Genomic DNA, 17312 nt, shown 5'->3' with positions numbered 1-17312 from the left:
TAACTCACGTCTGGGCACCGAAGCAACTCAGGAGGCGAACCCTGAGCTCCGTCTCACAACGATCTGATGTGCACATCCGTCCACATTCAAAGATTTAATCTCCCGTCTCCCCGCAGTGTGTAGACATGGCAGTAAATTCAATTAAAACATATCAAACCTGTGTGTTTCAAACAAATCATAAGTATAACTGCTCTGGCACTGGATGGTGCGCATTTTCCCCTTTGTAGGTCACATCAATAGATGCGGCCGCTCTGAATTATATCTTTAAAACAAAGCCACATGATGGAGAGGTCCTCTTTAACACTGTTGCTTATTAAAACATAACACTGTTGCTTATTAAAACAAACCTTCAATCAGGATTGGCTCAAGAGTAACTCGGGAGACGAACTTGGAACATCGCAGAAATGACAAGTAAACGGCAAACTTGTCATACCCGTGGGAACTCGGTTAAACTCTTGATCATACACTTGCAATCTCGTACACACCACAAGTCTTTTACTCGGGGTACCTCTTGTCTCAACTCGCAACGTGAGAAGGGCCTATAACAGTTAAACCCCCTTTTCACGGTGCGACTTGACGCAAGAGGTAACCAGAGTTTGACATCGTGGGAACCTCGTGCGGTAACAGTACGGCATTCGTGGACCACCGTGGCGCTAACGGCATGTAATCGTGTACCTTGGGTACTCGGGAGAAAATTCAAACATGTTTGAATTTGTCCAAGAGTGTCTTGTGCACTTGTGGTTAAGCATTGCAACATTTTATGAACGAAGTGTCCCGTGCGATAGCGGTAGTAACTCTTGCGGTCACCGTGGGAACTCCTGCCAACGGTGAACCCGGAAGTTGGATAGAGTGAATCCAGCCAGTTTGCTATTTACATACAAATCTAATAAAACTAGCTAAGCATTTCATTAATGTCAGTGTGTCTCTTTTTGTCTGAAAGATGGGGGTGTCTTCATTTACTGGCGGTGGGTGTCTGTCACTGAAACAGGCAGGTAAGATTTCGCATCCACCTTGTGTGTCCCTCTCACACAGGCGTGAATGGATGAACTCCGCGGGCCAGACAGCATTTACGGAGAGAGTTCCTCCAGTCATGCCTGTGTGAGAGGGAGGGAGGGGAGAGAGAGAGAGAGAGAGAGGCAGTCCTGGTCAGTCCTTTGAAGATAGACACCAGTTTGCTTGGAGCAACTCAGCGGGACAGGCAGCATCTCTGGAGAGAAGGAACGTAAATGCTGCCTGGCCCGCGGAGTTCCTCCATTCATGCCTGTGTGAGAGTGAGGGAGGGAGAGTGGGAAGAAGGCTCTCGACCCGAAACGCCACCCGTTCCTTCTCTCCAGAGATGCTGCCTGTCCCGCTGAGTTGCTCCAAGCAACTGGTGTCTATCTTCAAAGGACTGACCAGGACTGCCTCTCTCTCTCTCTCTCTCTCCCTCCCTCCCTCTCACACAGGCATGACTGGAGGAACTCCGCGGGCCAGACAGCATCTACAGAGAGAAATGGACAGCGACCCATTCTTCAGGCTGCCTTATGTCTCTCTCCCCCCCCCCCCCCCCCCACCCCACGCCCAACCCACCCACACACGCGAATGCTGGAGAAACTCAGCGGGTGCAGCAGCATCTATGGAACGAAGGAAATAGACAACGTTCCGCTGAGTTTCTCCAGCATTCGCGTGTGTGGGTGGGAGTTGGGGTGGGGGGGGGGGGGGGGGGGGGGGGGAGAGACATAAGGCAGCCTGAAGAGTGGGTCGCTGTTCATTTCTCTCCGTAGATGCTGCCTGTCCCGCGGAGTTCATCATTCATGCTGTGTGGAGAGTGAGAGAGAGAGAGAGAGAGAGAGAGAGAGAGAGAGAGAGAGAGAGAGAGAGAGAGAGAGAGAGAGAGAGAGGCAGTCCTGGTCAGTCCTTTGAAGATAGACACCAGTTGCTTGGAGCAACTCAGCGGGACAGGCAGCATCTCTGGAGAGAAGGAACGTAAATGCTGCCTGGCCCGCGGAGTTCCTCCATTCATGCCTGTGTGAGAGAGAGGGAGGGGGAGGGAGAGAGAGAGAGAGAGAGAGGCAGTCCTGGTCAGTCCTTTGAAGATAGACACCAGTTGCTTGGAGCAACTCAGCGGGACAGGCAGCATCTCTGGAGAGAAGTAATGGGTGGCGTTTCGGGCTGAAAGTTTCTTCAGACTGAAAGTTTCACCTCTCAGTAGATCATAAAATGACACAATAATCACGGTCAATGTGAGATACAGTCTTTATTCATATTTGACAAAATAAAAAGACGACTTCTTGCACATATTGAGAGAAGGTGCATCACACCAAACAACATTTGTCTAAAAAAACAGATTATTCTTCAGCTCATTAAAGAGCTCGGGTGAAAAAAACGAATAGAGTGTGTGACAACAAAGTAACATCATTTGTGCCACGTGATTAACTACACTACAGTCCACGATGTTCATTCGGGAAAGATCGGGAGACGGACAAGTCACTCGCACAAATGACAGAATTGCCGAGTACCGTGGGAACTCTTTACTCTACCCCCGTTATATCGTGTGATATCGTGCTAGACCACGACCACTCCACTCTGGCTACATCTTGCGTCAAGTCGCCCCGTGAAAACTAGCCATTACTTCGCCAATTATCTTTTTATGACTCCAGTTCTTTCACTAATGGGAGCAGATTCTCTATACCTACTCTGTACTACGACTACCCTTCATAATACCTTCATCAGATTGTTTTATAACCTCCTCTGTTCTGAGTGACCCTGATATCCCAAATGTCTTTTCACCACCCAAAAGCACTTCAGGAGGATGATAGAATACTGGATAAGTACAGTGTTAAAAGCACTCTAGAAGCCTGATACCATTCAGGACAAAGCAGCTCACTCTATATGACTCTAAATAATCAGCACAGTGGAGCAGCGGTAGAGTTGCTGCCTTACAGCGCCAGAGACCAGGGTTCAATCCTGACCACGGGTGCGTTTATACGTTCTCTCCATGGCCTGCATGGGTTTTCTCCAGGTGCTCCGGTTTCCTCCCACACTCCAAAGGATTATAGCTTTGTAGGTTAATTGGCTTTGGTAAAATTGAAAATTGTCCCTAGTATGTGAAGGATAGTGTTAGTGTGTGGGGATTGCTGGTCTGCGCAAATTCGGTGGGCAGATAGGCCTGTTTACGCGCTGTATCTCTAATCTATCTCTGAACTAAATTAAACAATCATTCTCACTTCTTGTCCCTGAGACCCCATTTTCCTTTTACCCCCCCCACCCCGCCCACGCCCCTTTCCCCTTCCACACACATCTCTCCCGCCAGCTTTACCGTTCACTCCTCTTCTTCTTTCTCTACCTGACACTGTCACCTTTTCATCTCTAGCCTTTCTCATCTACTCATCTGGGAATCACCCCGCTCACGCATCTAACTAGTACACCAGGCTTTATTGAGAAAAGGTACAACAGATCTTGGCTAAAGCTGGGTACAGAAAAGCAAAATTCACAAGACATCCTTCACTTGACAACAAAGTAATTAATGCAAATTTGAGAAAGCATACTGGAGATTGCTGATGTATGTCACACACAGATCTGAATAGATAGATTCTAGACTCGGCTCTGCCATTATAATGAGTATTTGAAGGTCAGAGGTTTGCCAATGGAATTACTGTAAAGTGGAAAGGGGATAATTTCTAGTCATTCTTACAATATAAGTAATAGGTTCTGGCAGCAGCCATGTCAGCAGTGCGTGAGTTTTTTCAACTTTTTTTAAGTTTTTAGTATGTTTTAAAGTGTGTATTTATTGTTTTTTTGTGTGTTTTGTGTGGGGGGTGGTGTGGGGGGGTAAGGGGGAAACCGCTTTGGTCGCCTCCTCCATGGAGAGGCGACTTTTTCCAGGTCGCCTCCCCCGTGGCCTAACATCAAGGATCGGCGCGGCCTTTCCCGGAGACGTGCCTGGGGCTTCAGTGGCGGGCGCAGCGTGGACTCTCGGCGTGGAGCGGGTGAGCCCTCGCTGGGGCTCGCTGGAGGGGAGCGCTCCATTTCGCTGGCCCGGGGCAGCCGGCAGTCTGAAGCCGCGGTCTGCAGAGCTCCAGCTGGTGCGGCGTCTACAGCCCGGGATCCCTCGTGGGGGACCCGGGGGAGGAAGAAGCCATCACGGCCAGCCCGTGGCCAACTTCTACTGCGGGGCCGGCATGGACTTACCATCACCCCTGGAGGGGAGCTTCGACCGCCGGCCCTGCAGTCTACAGTGCTTCTGGCTGTGGCGGGGACTTTAAATCTTGACCGCCGGCCTGTGGCCTACAACAATCTAAAGCCGCGGTCTCTGATGAGGAAGAGCCGATCCTGGACTGACTCTGGACTCTGGTCCTGGCCACGGGGGGGGAATGGAGGAGGACTGGCCAAATTTTTGTGCCTTCCACCACAGTTATGAATGCTGTGGTGGATGTTTGTGCTACATTTTGTGTGTTCTTTATTATTGTATCGCTGCTGACAACCCAATCCTTGCCGGGTCACTGCTCGTGCGGTCGACCAGTAGGTGCAGAGAGTAGCTTTGAATGTTTGTCTCTTCGTTGATTGTGTCTCTTTCTTTTTTTTTTAAAAAAGCTACTGTAATGCGCCCTTTTAAATTGCCCCTCGGGGATGAATAAAGTGCTTGATTGATTGATTGATTAATTGAGACATTATCCATAATTTTTTTGAAACAGAACTCTGAGAGGGCTTTCCCTTCTTGAAAGAATACTAATCTGTGGGGCAAAGTTTCAGAGTAAAGGAATCTCATTTAAGACAGAGAAGAAATTGAATATTTCAGAAAAGATTGTGAAATTTTGCAGTTCTCTGCCTCAGAGAGCTGTGTGGCTGAATCAATAAATGTATTCAAAATTGGGATTGTTATTTTGTCCATTGGGTGAATCAAGGGTTATAAATGACAGGCAGAAAACCTGAGCTGAGGCCAAGATCAGAATAGCCATGATATTATTAGGCAGCAGAGCTGTCTCCATGACTATGTAACTTCCTCCTCTTCTGTGGAAGCACTTATATCAGTCAGAAGATTGGAATTTCAAGTCCTATTTTTCACACCTGAGTGCAAAGTAAAAATTAGCATTCCATTGCAAAACTGAGTGCGTGCTACGAGCTGTCAAATATCAACATCTTTGAATGCTCGTCGCATTTCTTTGGAGGACATATCAAATCGACCCCAAATTAGTCTCACCGAAGGGTGTATCTTTTACTGTTCACAAAACTCTGATACTGCTGGCTGAGACAATGTTTATTGTCCCATCTTAATTGCCCAGAGTAGCAACCCAACGACATGATAACGGGCAAATACAAAGTCCACACAAAAATTGTAAGGATGGTAAATTCTGCTCCCCTAAAGAAATTAGCAAAGTGGATTTTTTTTAAAAATTACAATCAGTTGATAACATTAATGCCGCCAATTACATTAGCTTTCTATTCCAGTTTTATTTAATTATTTGGATCAAAACTCACCAGCTGCCACAATGGAATTTGAAGTCATGTCATCAGAACATGAATCCAGACCAATACATATTCCTTCAGCTAACCCTAAAAATTAATAATCTGGTCTACTGTCCTGGGCCTTGTCCATTGTCAGAGTGAGACCACATGGAAATTGGAGGACAGCACCTCATATTTTGCTTTGGTAGCTTACAACCCAGCTGTATGAATGTTGAATTCTCTAATTTTAGGGAACTTCTACCTAACTTGCCCCACACCTCTCCATTAAAAGTCGGTTAACCAGTTCCACAGTTCGCAACTATGTATACATCTTGGGCTCACACCATCTCTAGCCAACAAGCAGCCTATCAGGGAACCTCCTTGCTTGAGGTAATCTGTTGCCTGTCCCAGCAGATGCTGCCTGGCCTGTTAAGTTACTCCAGCATCTTATATGTAGAATCAGGTTCTTTCTTCATTATTGTTTGAGACCTCACTGTTCACAAATTGATCGCAATGTTTCCATTAGTTATAACAGTCATTGCAACCAGTAAAGTACCTGTAAATTATTTTGGGACACTTCAGGTGTGAAAATTGCTATTTAAATCCATATCTTTTGCTTTAATTAAAATGTAACATTATTGTAAGCAGGTACCAAAACCCACATTTCAAGCAAATAAACTGTTTGGTAGGTGTAAGGGCACTAAGCAGGTGCTATCACAAAATCATCACTTTATGGTCCCGAGTGGTTCTGGTAAATTCTGCAAAAATAGTCAAGGAGATTTCAGGAAGCGCACATTCCAGTTAACAATAAAATAACCTCAACAAACTCATTAAAATTAATCTACTTAAGTCAACTCGACAATTGCAATACTCATTTCTCATTCAAAACCCTTTAGGTCACTCGTATATCACAGATAAACATTCACATCCAGCTTTCTCTATTTTTCTCAATGGTCTATGCTGCATTTTACTGACTGCACCAAAGTCCTAGGAAACTACATATGATTATTTCCATTCCCATTGCGCTTCAATGGAACCATGCTTCCGATTAGTGAGCAATCTATCCGCAGAGAAAGATACGTTTTCATGCAAAAGTGCAAAATGTCATTAAAACCTCAAACTACTCTTGCCTAGCCCAGAATTTACAATAGAAACAGCAAAATGGCAATGCTCCCTATCGCTAATCTGATTTCATAACATAGAAACCACTCTCTCTGAACTCCAAGTCTAAAAACTACAAGTCTACAACATGCTCATCCAATATGTTATTAAAATAGCTCTTTAAACCTCAGTCTATCATTTCCAGATACCAGTCCAACATCATCAAGCAATGTGCTTTGGCAAACACGTTAGTGTTCACCCTGGCGTGCTTGTTCATTGGCTGGGTATGAATGCATGTAGATGGTGACGCATGACTCATGGAAAGGGCAATCACTTCACATCTGTAACTCCAAAAAGAGTTGACTACAATATACTCGTATATCAGAACCATGTCCTAAATACGCACATTTAGCATGACCATATGCTTAGAGGCTAACTAAATTATATAAATAGTGCATGACAAATAGCATAATTAATTCAATAGCAATTTACATATGACTATGTAGAAAAAACACTTTTGGATTTAACTAGTCATTAAGTAGCGATGTTACAAAACCTACCATCAGCAGCGCTGCAGTTCTGCCACTGGCCATGCGCGCGATTGGCGCCTTTCAGGGGGGGGGGGGGGGGGGGGGGGGGGATTAAAATGCAGGTTTGTATCGCTTGTTGGAGAGGGATTTCCTCGGGCTGCTAGTCGATGAAGAAAAATCGATCGGACTTCCGTTCCCGGTTTTTTAATTTTTTTTAATTTATTTATTTTTTTTTGATTTAATTCTTTTTATTTGAATTTCACAGCAATTTGCATACATACAATGATAACAGACAGTGACAGTCAAGGCATAATTGTGCAACAGTATGTAAGCGACCCTCAAAGCCCTTACCCTTACCCACCTTCAACCCACCCGAATCAGGTCGGAACCAAACGGGGACAAACGACACTCACATACATGCACATCCACACAAATATGGTAAGATAAACGAAACAAAAAGTACTAAAAAAAAAAGAAAGAAAAAAAGGGGGGGTCACTAATAACAGTTAATAAGTAAGTAATTAAATAAATAAGTGTGGGGAGGGGGTTAAGGGGAGAGCAGCTGCAGTAGAGCAGAACAATGGTGGAGAGCACTCAGTCCTCTTCCGAGTCCGGGGACAAGTTGAGAGAGTTAACAAGTTCCAAGAAAGGGTTCCATGTATCTAGGAATGTCTTGGTAGAGCCTTTGAGAGAGAACCTAAGTTTTTCAAGCTTTAAATTGTAAAGCACCTCCTAAATCCAGCGGGCATGTGTCGGGGAACAGGTGAGTCTCCAGTTAAGCAAGATCAGTCTCCGGGCTAACAAGGTTGTAAAAGCTAGAACCCGTTTCACCGCAACAGAGAGGTTGGTGTTGGGAGGGGTACCCAAAAATGGCTGACAGTGGGTTTGGAGGAATAGTCTGGCCGTAGGCTCTGCTTATCAAGTCGAAAACACTCCTCCAAAAGGCTGCTAGCTTAGGGCAAGACCAAAACATATGGCTATGGTTGGCAGGAGATTGATTACATCTGTTGCGGGTGTCCCTAACAGCGGGGTAAATTCTAGATAATCTTGCATTTGTGTAATGGACTTTGTGAAGGACTTTGCATTGGATTAGGCCATGACGGGCACATATGGAGGAAGAATGGGTCAAGTCCAAGGCAGAGTCCCATTGCTGGTCTGTTAGTTTCGTATTCAGCTCACCCTACCACGCAGCTTTTAATTAGGTATGAGGTTTCAATATAACCGACCCTAACAAGTTATACAAAACAGAGATGCATTTCTTCCGGTTGGGATCTAGAGCTAATATGGTATCGGTCAGGGTTTCAGGGGGGCGATTTAGGAAATGGGGTAATGTCTTCTTTATGAGGTAATGTCGAGGGACGCAATTGGGCCTGCACCCACAGATGTTATAGGAAGGGGGAGTTGGGAGCATAGGACAGACCGCAACGGGAGATGTGAACTCGCCTTTTCCATGTGTACCGTGGTCGGTAGGTAGTCGCAATCATCATTCATCCAATACAGGAGTTTTTGCAAGTTAGCTGCCCAAAAGTATCGCCTAGTCAGGAAGTGCCAAACCGCCGTCACTCTTAGGAGACTGCAGTTTCGCCTTTCTAGCCGGTTTGCCAGAGGCAGAAAGTTTGTGCGGAACATATCAGATAAGGGTGTTGTGATAAAGACGCCGAGGTAGCGAAACCCGTCCTCTGCCCATTTGAATGAGGTTAAAGAGCGAGGGAGCTGCTTAGCCAATGAGTTAATCGGTAACAGCTCACTCTTTTGGTAGTTAAGTTTATAACCAGAATACACGCCAAACCGTTCTAAAATATTTGTAATCACAGGGAGAGTTGACTGGGTTTGAGATGTACAGGAGCAGGTCATCCGCATACAATGAGACTTTATGAGTTGTGTCGAACCATGTAAATACCTTTAAAGCCCTTCTCTGAGCGTAACCAGACCGCCAAGGGTTCTATCGCGACAGCAAACAGAAGTGGTGATAACCCTATCTGGTACCTCTCTGAAGGGGGAAGTGGGGCGACAGCGTGCTGTTTGTTTGTACTGAGGCCACCTGGGACGAGTATAATAGACTGACCCAAAGAATAAAACTGTTACCGAGGCCAAACCTGTCCATCGCCTCATTTTTTTTTTTTTTTTAAATAAATCGCTGGACGATTTAATAGTTGGATTAAAGTAAGACGTGACTTTGAATGCCCTCAACGCCTATAACGTGACGGATCATAATTACAGGACAAAACAAAAGGTAAGTCGTGTATTTCACATATAATCTTGCTTCTTGGCTTTAATCTAATTTTACGATGCAAAAATGTTTTGTGTTATTGTTTATCCATAATCAATATTTTTATACTAAATAGCCACAACAGTTTTAGCTACATGTCTTGTGCAAACAAATAATAACTTTAATTATATAGAGAGTGGATGTTTGTAGAATAATTTATGGAAATTAAACATTATGAAATTATCCATCTGGCATACAAGTTCATGACAGTGAGATTTAAAAATCATGTTATATTGTGAATTCTTGTGTGAATGGGATTAGTTTGTTATTTGGATACTTAAGGGCCTGTCCCACTTACGTGTCCTTGGCACACAAATTACGCGACCTCGTGGTCGCGTTGAGCCACGACAGTCCCGCGAAGGTCGCGCGCGATTTCATGCGTACGCACAGCTGTCTGGAGCGCATGACGTCATTTGAAGATGGACACAATGGGTGACGTTTCGTGTCGAGACTCTTTTTCAGTCTGAAAAGAAGGGTCTTGAACTGAAACGTTATCCATTGCTTCTCTCCAGAGATGCTGTCGGTCACACTGAGTTACTCCTGCATTTTGTGTCTATCTTCAATTTTCTTGGCCCCGCTCTGGGAGTAGATGTGGGGGCGGATCCGGACCGCAACGGCTGTGAGCCCCAGGCCGAGCTCAGCGATCGTTTGCCTGCTTCTGCTGCTGTTGAAGGTGAGACGTTGCATCGCGCCAGGGTCTTGGGCCTGTCCCACTTTGGCCGTCAGTTCCGCGACAGGCCGTTGGCGCGCGAAGATTTTGTTCACTACAAAAATTTCGGAGCCCCACGCGATGTTGCGCACAAGACAACTACATATCCCTCCGCGTTTCTCAGTGGGACTGGCCCCACGATGCCCGTGCGCCTCAACGCGACCACGAGGTCGCGTAATTAGCGTGCCAAGGACACACGTAAGTGAGACAGGCCCTTTCAGCTATTTAAAAAAAAAATCATTTTCTTAAGAAATGGATTGATGTTTAAGATCTAGTAATTTAATTTCGATGAATTTAATTGATTTGATGAAACTGATGAATATGAATTTTTTGTTGGGTATTTACTATTTGTTTTGGGGTTTAACTTTATAATTTCTACCTTTTTTCGAAAACTGCAAACAATAACTTGTTTCTGTTAATGCTTTTCAGTGTTTTTTTTCCTTTACATTTTAAACAGATGTCTCCGAAGAAGAAATGCAAAATTGTCAATCCAAATGCCCAGCAAAAGAGACTGATTTAGACAGCATTAGCAGAGATTATCCGAATTTGGACTACTCCAAAGGTGATGATCTACAGGACATTCTTAATCGGAAAGTAGTTGGCAGAAAGGCATGTCATGCGTGGGTTGAAGAGCAAAAACTTGTAGTTTACAATGCCAAAATTGAAAAAGTTGAGGAAAAACTAGGTGTACAGTTGCTTATTGGTTACAATCTGAGGAGTATGATGATGCTACTGATTATGATATGCCAATGTACCAGCTAGCAACTAATGGTCTATTGCTAGAAATTGTAATTTATTTACCTATCTGTTACAGACTTACAGCATACAATACAATAATATTAAATTTTTGACCTTGAGAATATCACATTTTTGAATTTTCAAGGCAGTCTGGGTGTTTATTACTATTTCCGTCACAACGGTCAATTTTGTAATTAGCTACTATTCGGTAACTAACTAATTATATGCTTTAATTTCAGGTCATCCAAGTAAAATGTTTTATATTTGTTTCAGAATGTTTCAATCTATAATAATTGAAAATTTCATTCGGTTCTCTTAATTTTTAAGAAAGTTATGGGCTTTTGACTGTCCTTGATCACAGTAGAAGTTAAGTCAATGGAAAAGCAATAGGGAACAAGATGCTAATTTCCGAGTATGAAAATGGCCATAACTTTTCTAATACTGAAGATATGAAAGTGAATTAGGTGTCAAATTAAACTTATTTTTATGCTTTATCTGATGGGATAAATTGCAGACTTGCTTTTTAAAATCTCAAAATGTTGTAACATTGCTACATTAGGGGGCAAGGATATGGAGGCATCCAAAATCAAATGGTTAACATTAAGCCATTCATTAATGAAATACAATACAAGTCCGTAAGACATAGGTGATGTGTGAAATTGAAGATAGGCAGCACAATTTTGAAGCACTTGAAGTTTGTGGAGGTGTAAAAGAGGGAAACTAGCCAGGAGCACGCTGTAATAGTCAAACCTAAAAGTAACAAGAGCATGGTTGAAGATATCTCTATACTATTAAGTCTCATCTTGTATGTACGTATACGTGTATGTGTCATCTGTGTGTTTCTACCTTCGTCAAAACGCCACGCGCTAGCGCAGAAATGTTCACACATTATTAATTAAATTAAGACATTTACCCCGTCGACAAAATAAACTGCTTCACCACATTACATGCTATATTTCACAAGTTACAGCGTTTTAAAAATAGCGAAAATCAACTTTTTCAACAGCAAACCTCCTTCAACCCACTTCGAGTGACATCACAAAGGGGGAGTGCTCGGCCACCAGCTTCCAATGACATCAGGGGGAGGGCTGCATTTAAATTAACGTTCCGCTTTTTTCGACCCAGGCTTCCACCCGCGACGCCCCGGCTGGGGTTTTTCGCAGCCATCAAGGAGGCATGAAGACCTCGGCTGTGAAGGAGACTTCAAGACCACAGCGATGAGGCCTCGCGACATTGGGGCCACGGTGGCCGTCAAGCATCCAGACAGTGGGTCGTCACGGTCACGGTGACGGTAAGGCCTCGCGACGATGGTGCCGCCGCGGCAATAGGGAAAAGGAGCGGGAAAGAGAGGTGAAGGAGGGATTGGGGGAGGAGAGGGGAAAGATCCTGGGGAAGTGAGGAGAGAGAGTGGGGGGGGATTGAGGGAGAGGAGGAGGTAGGGAAGGTAGTTGCCACATCTATACTCCCTCTCTCACCCCCTCCCACTCTACCTTCCCTCCCTATATACCCTCCTCCCTCTCTCTACGTCTAGACGTACCCCCTACGTCTCCCTCTCTCTCTCCACCCTCTCTCTCTACTACCCCCCCCCCTCTCTACTCCCCCCTCCCTTAATCCACTTCGCAGCACTTTCTTCAGCCTTTTTAATGCTTTTCCCACTAAATACAATTACCTGCTGCATGTTTCCACGACATTTATTCCACAGAACAACAAATCGGAATCTCCAGTAAAACAGGCACCTGTGAAGCCCCCTCAGCCATTTTGTGTGCTAGCCTGAAACAAAGCGCGTGATTGGCCAACTGGCAGGCAACTCAATGTTAAACGTGCTTTGATTGGACTAAAAAATTCCCGACATTTTTCCGGTTTTTCTCTAATCTTATTAAAATGTGCAAGTCTTCTTCATATCGAGTTTCAGGGGTGGTTTATATAAAGAATTTTACACAATATGTTAAAATTTCATGTAGTTTGGTGACTTGGGTCACAAAACCCTATTTCTAGACACATTTTTGATGCTCGGCCCACAGCCTATAGGTGACTGTGCCATCACCAAGCATTTTTTCACCAATAATGAACACCAATAAAGACGTTGGGTTTCACCTGAGTTGAGAACCACACAGCACAGTTTTGGACCTGTGCTGAATTCTGGAGGCATGGATGACTTGGCTTGCCACCAAGGCAGCATATGACTGATTGGCACCAAGGTACCTAGTAAAACTGAAATCAATGGCGTTGATCACATGAAAGAAAACAAATGTGGGCGGAGGTCAGACCCAACCATTTCAGCTGCTTCATCAATAATCATCCCTTTGTCATAAGATCAGAAGTGGAGATGTACACTGATGACTGCTCAAATGTATTCACCATTCCTCAGCAAATAAAGCAGCCCACGCCTGCACGCAGCAAAATCTAAGGTATGAGCTGTGTAGCAGCGCAGCACAGTGCCAGGCGTTGATCAACTCCAGCAAGAGTTTATCAAACTGCCTTCCCATGACATTCAATGGCATTTCCATTGGTAGAGCTCTCGCCCCCACTATCACCACTTCCAATATTCTTCTGACCTCAAGTTCAACTGGAACGGCCATATAAATACCGTGACTACAAGAGCAGCTCAGAGGCTGCAGCAACTGAGTCGCCACCTGACACCCCAGCGTCTCTACGGGAACAAATCAGGAGTGTGATCGAATACTCTCCACCTGTTTGGAGTGTCACACAAATAACTCTTAAGAAAACCAACACACTCAGGACAAAGCAGCCCACTTGAGTATCACCCCAAAATCTACCCTAAAGATTCACCTCCAGTGACTGCAGTGTGCATCATCCTGATTAGAAATGTATCACCTATCTTTCGTGTTCACTGGAAAGGAATCCTGAAACTCCCTGTTCGACAGCGCAGTTATTCTCCAATAATCCAGCACACTTGACATTTTGAAAAATGTGGACGAGAGATAACTGCACATGAAAACTTTGAGCATTCCGATTTGCAATCTAATCCCAAAGGCAAAGATTTTGGTACTTTAGATACTAAAATGTACACTTGTTTATTAGACGAGTTCTAGTTCGACTCACCCTGTGATGCCTTAAAATGTCCTTATGTAGAAACAAGGAACTGTAGATAGCAGATACCAAAGATAGGCACAAATTGATGGAGTTAAACAAACTGTAGGTTCGGCAACATCTCTGAAGAAAAAGGATAGGTGATGGTTCAGGTCAGGACCCTACATCAGACCATCCTGATTTAGTCTGAAGAAGGGTCCCGACCCAAAATGTCACCTATCCTTTTTCTCCAGAGATGCTGCCTGAACCGCCCAGCACTTTGTGTCTACCTAAAATTTCCACATACTACTGCAACACACACAGTAGAAACATCTTAAAACATATATAGTTCCGTAATTTCTTCTTACTGGTGAGATAAAAGTGAACACAAACTCACACTAAATTTGCTAAATGCAGTTCTCTCCGAGTAGAGTACGTATTGGAATTAGTTGATTGCCTCTTTCACACCCCTTTCACAGACATAATGGACTAAATATCTTCCATGTGGCACAACTGTAAAGTAGACATATAATCTTACATATAATAATCATAATCGTAATTTATTAGCCAAGTATGTTATACACTTCTAATCTCAACAGCTATTGTCTCCTAGAGCTGCCATCATGTACAACACTAAAATTTGCCCAATATAGCACAGAACATTGCCTATAATAGCTAGCTAGCTGGAAAATAACACAACAGGTAGGAATAGCAGGATGGTGTTGAAAAATGTGAAGCAATAGAGAAGTCTCGAGGATTCATAGCCCACCCTGTTAAAAACACAGCATCTACAGGTTTACTGGAGTGATTTGCATCAACTGGTTACATATTCAAAGCGCCAAAGACTAAGTAACAATGATAAAGCACAGAGCTGTATTAAAATACAATTACCTTTCTTAGTTCCACTGTGACTTCATTTCTGTGCCTTCTCATAGTCTATAACCAAAGAGAAATTGTCACAAATTAATCATTTTTCTCAACATATTTCAGTGGTAATGTGCTACAAAGTAGTTAACCTTCAATAGTACTGCTCATGGGATGTCAAACAAGCTATTTTTATACATGCTCGCAAATCTAAATATTATCCACCAAGTGGATGACAACACTGTTGTGGGACGAATCACTGATGCTGACGAGTCAGTGTATAGAAGTGAGATTGACCGATTGACCAAATGGTGCCAGCACAATAACCTGGCTCTCAATACCAGCAAAACCAAGGAACTGATTGTGGACTTTGGAAGGGGTAGGATAGGGACCCACAATCCCGTTTATATCAACGGGACGATGGTGGAAAGGGTCAAGAACTTCAAATTCCTGGGCGCGCATATTTCCAAAGATCTTTCCTGGTCCCAGCACACTGACGCAATTATAAAGAAAGCACATCAGCACCTCTACTTCCTGAGAAGATTACGGAGAGTCAGTATGCCAAAGAGGACTCTCTCGAACTTCTACAGGTGCACAGTAGAGAGCATGCTGACTGGTTGCATCGTGGCTTGGTTCGGCAACTTGAGCGTCCAGGAGCTGAAAAGAATGCAGAAAGTTGTGACCACTGCCCAGTCCATCATCGGCTCTGACCTCCCCACCATCGAAGGGATCTATCACAGTCGCTGCCTTAAAAAAGCTGCCAGCATCATCAAGGACCCACACCATCCTGCCCTCACACTCATCTCTCCGCTGGCATCAGGTAGAAGGTACAGGAGCCTGAAATCTGGTACATCCAGGTTCATGAACAGCTTCTCCCCCACAGCCATCAGGCTATTAAACCCACCAACAAACAAACTCTGAACTATAATAGCCCTTTGCACTTTATCTGTTCATTCATGTGTATATAATATGGTCTATGCTATATAGACACACTGAACTGTTCTGTATTTATGCTTACGATATTCTGTTGTACTGCAGCAAGCAAGAATTTAATTGTCCTATCTGGGACACATGACAATAAACTCTCTTGTCTTGACTTGACTCATTCCTGCAGGCAATTCTGCAATATGATGAGATTGTTGGCAATGTGCATGGTCATATCGCATGGAAATAGGCCCTCAGCCCAGCTGACCATCAAGCCTCCATTTACATTAATCCCACACTAATTCAATTTTTGACGTTTGCCACATTACCATCAACTTTCTCCAGTTTTTAACCACTCATCTACACAATGTCAGCAATTTTGTGTCCAATTAGCTAACCACCCCACAAGTCTTTGGGATGTGGGAGGAAACCAGAGCAGCCAAGGGGACCCATGTGATCACCGGAAGATGTGTAAGCTCCTCAAGGAGCATTGCAGGTTAGAACTAAACCCGGGTTATTTACTCACCTTAGTTCTATGACCCTTAACAACTTTGAGCAAAAATCTGTCAGTCCAAGTTATGACATTTCCAAAAGACCTGCCCTCAGTTATTTTTAGTTATAAAAATGTTCAGAGTTCTAATTTATCCTGTGTGAATAGACAATAGGTGCAAGAGTAGGCCATTCGGCCCTTCGAGCCAGCACCACCATTCACTGTGATCATGACTGATCAACATTCAATACCCCGTTCCTGCCTTCGCACCATATCCCTTGACTCTGCTATCTTTAAGAGCTCTATCTAACTCTCTCCTGAAAGCATCCTGAGAATTGACCTCCACTGCATTCTGAGGCAGAGCATTCCACTCTCTAGGTAAAAAGGTTTTTCCTCTTCTCTGTTCTAAATGGCTTGCCCCTTAATCTTAAACTGTGGCCCCTGGTTCTGGACACCCCCAACATCGGGAACATGTTTCCTGCCTCCAGTGTGGTCAATCCCTTAATCATCTTATATGTTTCAATAAGATACCCTCTCATCCTTCAGGCATCAGCTCCCTGAAATCATTCAAGTCATTGAGAGCTTATATTCTCCTGTTCTAAATACTCCCACCAGTGGGGATAGTTTTCTGCAAGTTCATACACAATTTATTGCACCCAACATAATTTACTCAGGGTCATTCCAATTTGCTTATCTTTCCCAGGCAATCACCAAAGAATAAAGCCTTTTGCCACAGCAAACATCCATCATATTCTTTTTCTGTTAAATGCAGATCCAAACCCTAATTTTATTAAAAATGTGTCTGGTAAAGTGTTACAAACATTTTGATTGTTGTGCAGATTAAGATATTTTCAGCACTTGTTTTATGACAGCAGAACCAGTCTCTCCTTTAATTCTACTGTGCCCCTTTATGCTGTAAACAAACTCTTGTTTAGTCAGGAAAAATATGAATGGAAAGTACTTCTCACTTTGGATCCATGCCAGAGACATATGATAATTAACCTTTTAATTAAGTTTATTTTCCCCTACAACAAAAATGTAACATCTGTACAAGGTCAGACATTGTTTTCATCTGTTCATTGGGGCGTGTCCTGTGACAATAGTTATGATAAATCCAATCTTTGTTGTGGAGAATTAAGAACAGTACCAATTGCAAAGGTGAACAAGAAACCATTCAGTTTCCGAGGTGTCGCTTGGCGGAGGCCTCCTGAGGTGCTGCGGCTCCCATGCCTG

The 17312-nt window shown here is 43.8% G+C and overlaps 1 protein-coding gene across 1 annotated transcript in view; it reads right to left on the bottom strand.

Moving 5' to 3' along the window:
* Positions 1–17312, bottom strand: part of kpna3 (karyopherin alpha 3 (importin alpha 4)) — an 88447-nt gene that overhangs the window by 69279 nt on the left and 1856 nt on the right. The window contains exon 2 of the mRNA XM_055644867.1: positions 14693–14737. Coding sequence (XP_055500842.1) covers positions 14693–14737 — 45 coding nt within the window. The remainder of the gene's footprint in view (positions 1–14692; positions 14738–17312) is intronic.

This window comes from Leucoraja erinacea, chromosome 13 (assembly GCF_028641065.1).
Source record: "Leucoraja erinacea ecotype New England chromosome 13, Leri_hhj_1, whole genome shotgun sequence".
Lineage (NCBI taxonomy): Eukaryota > Metazoa > Chordata > Chondrichthyes > Rajiformes > Rajidae > Leucoraja > Leucoraja erinaceus.
The sequence above is the reverse complement of the archived record's forward strand: the minus strand, read 5'-3'. Positions and strand labels throughout refer to the sequence as shown.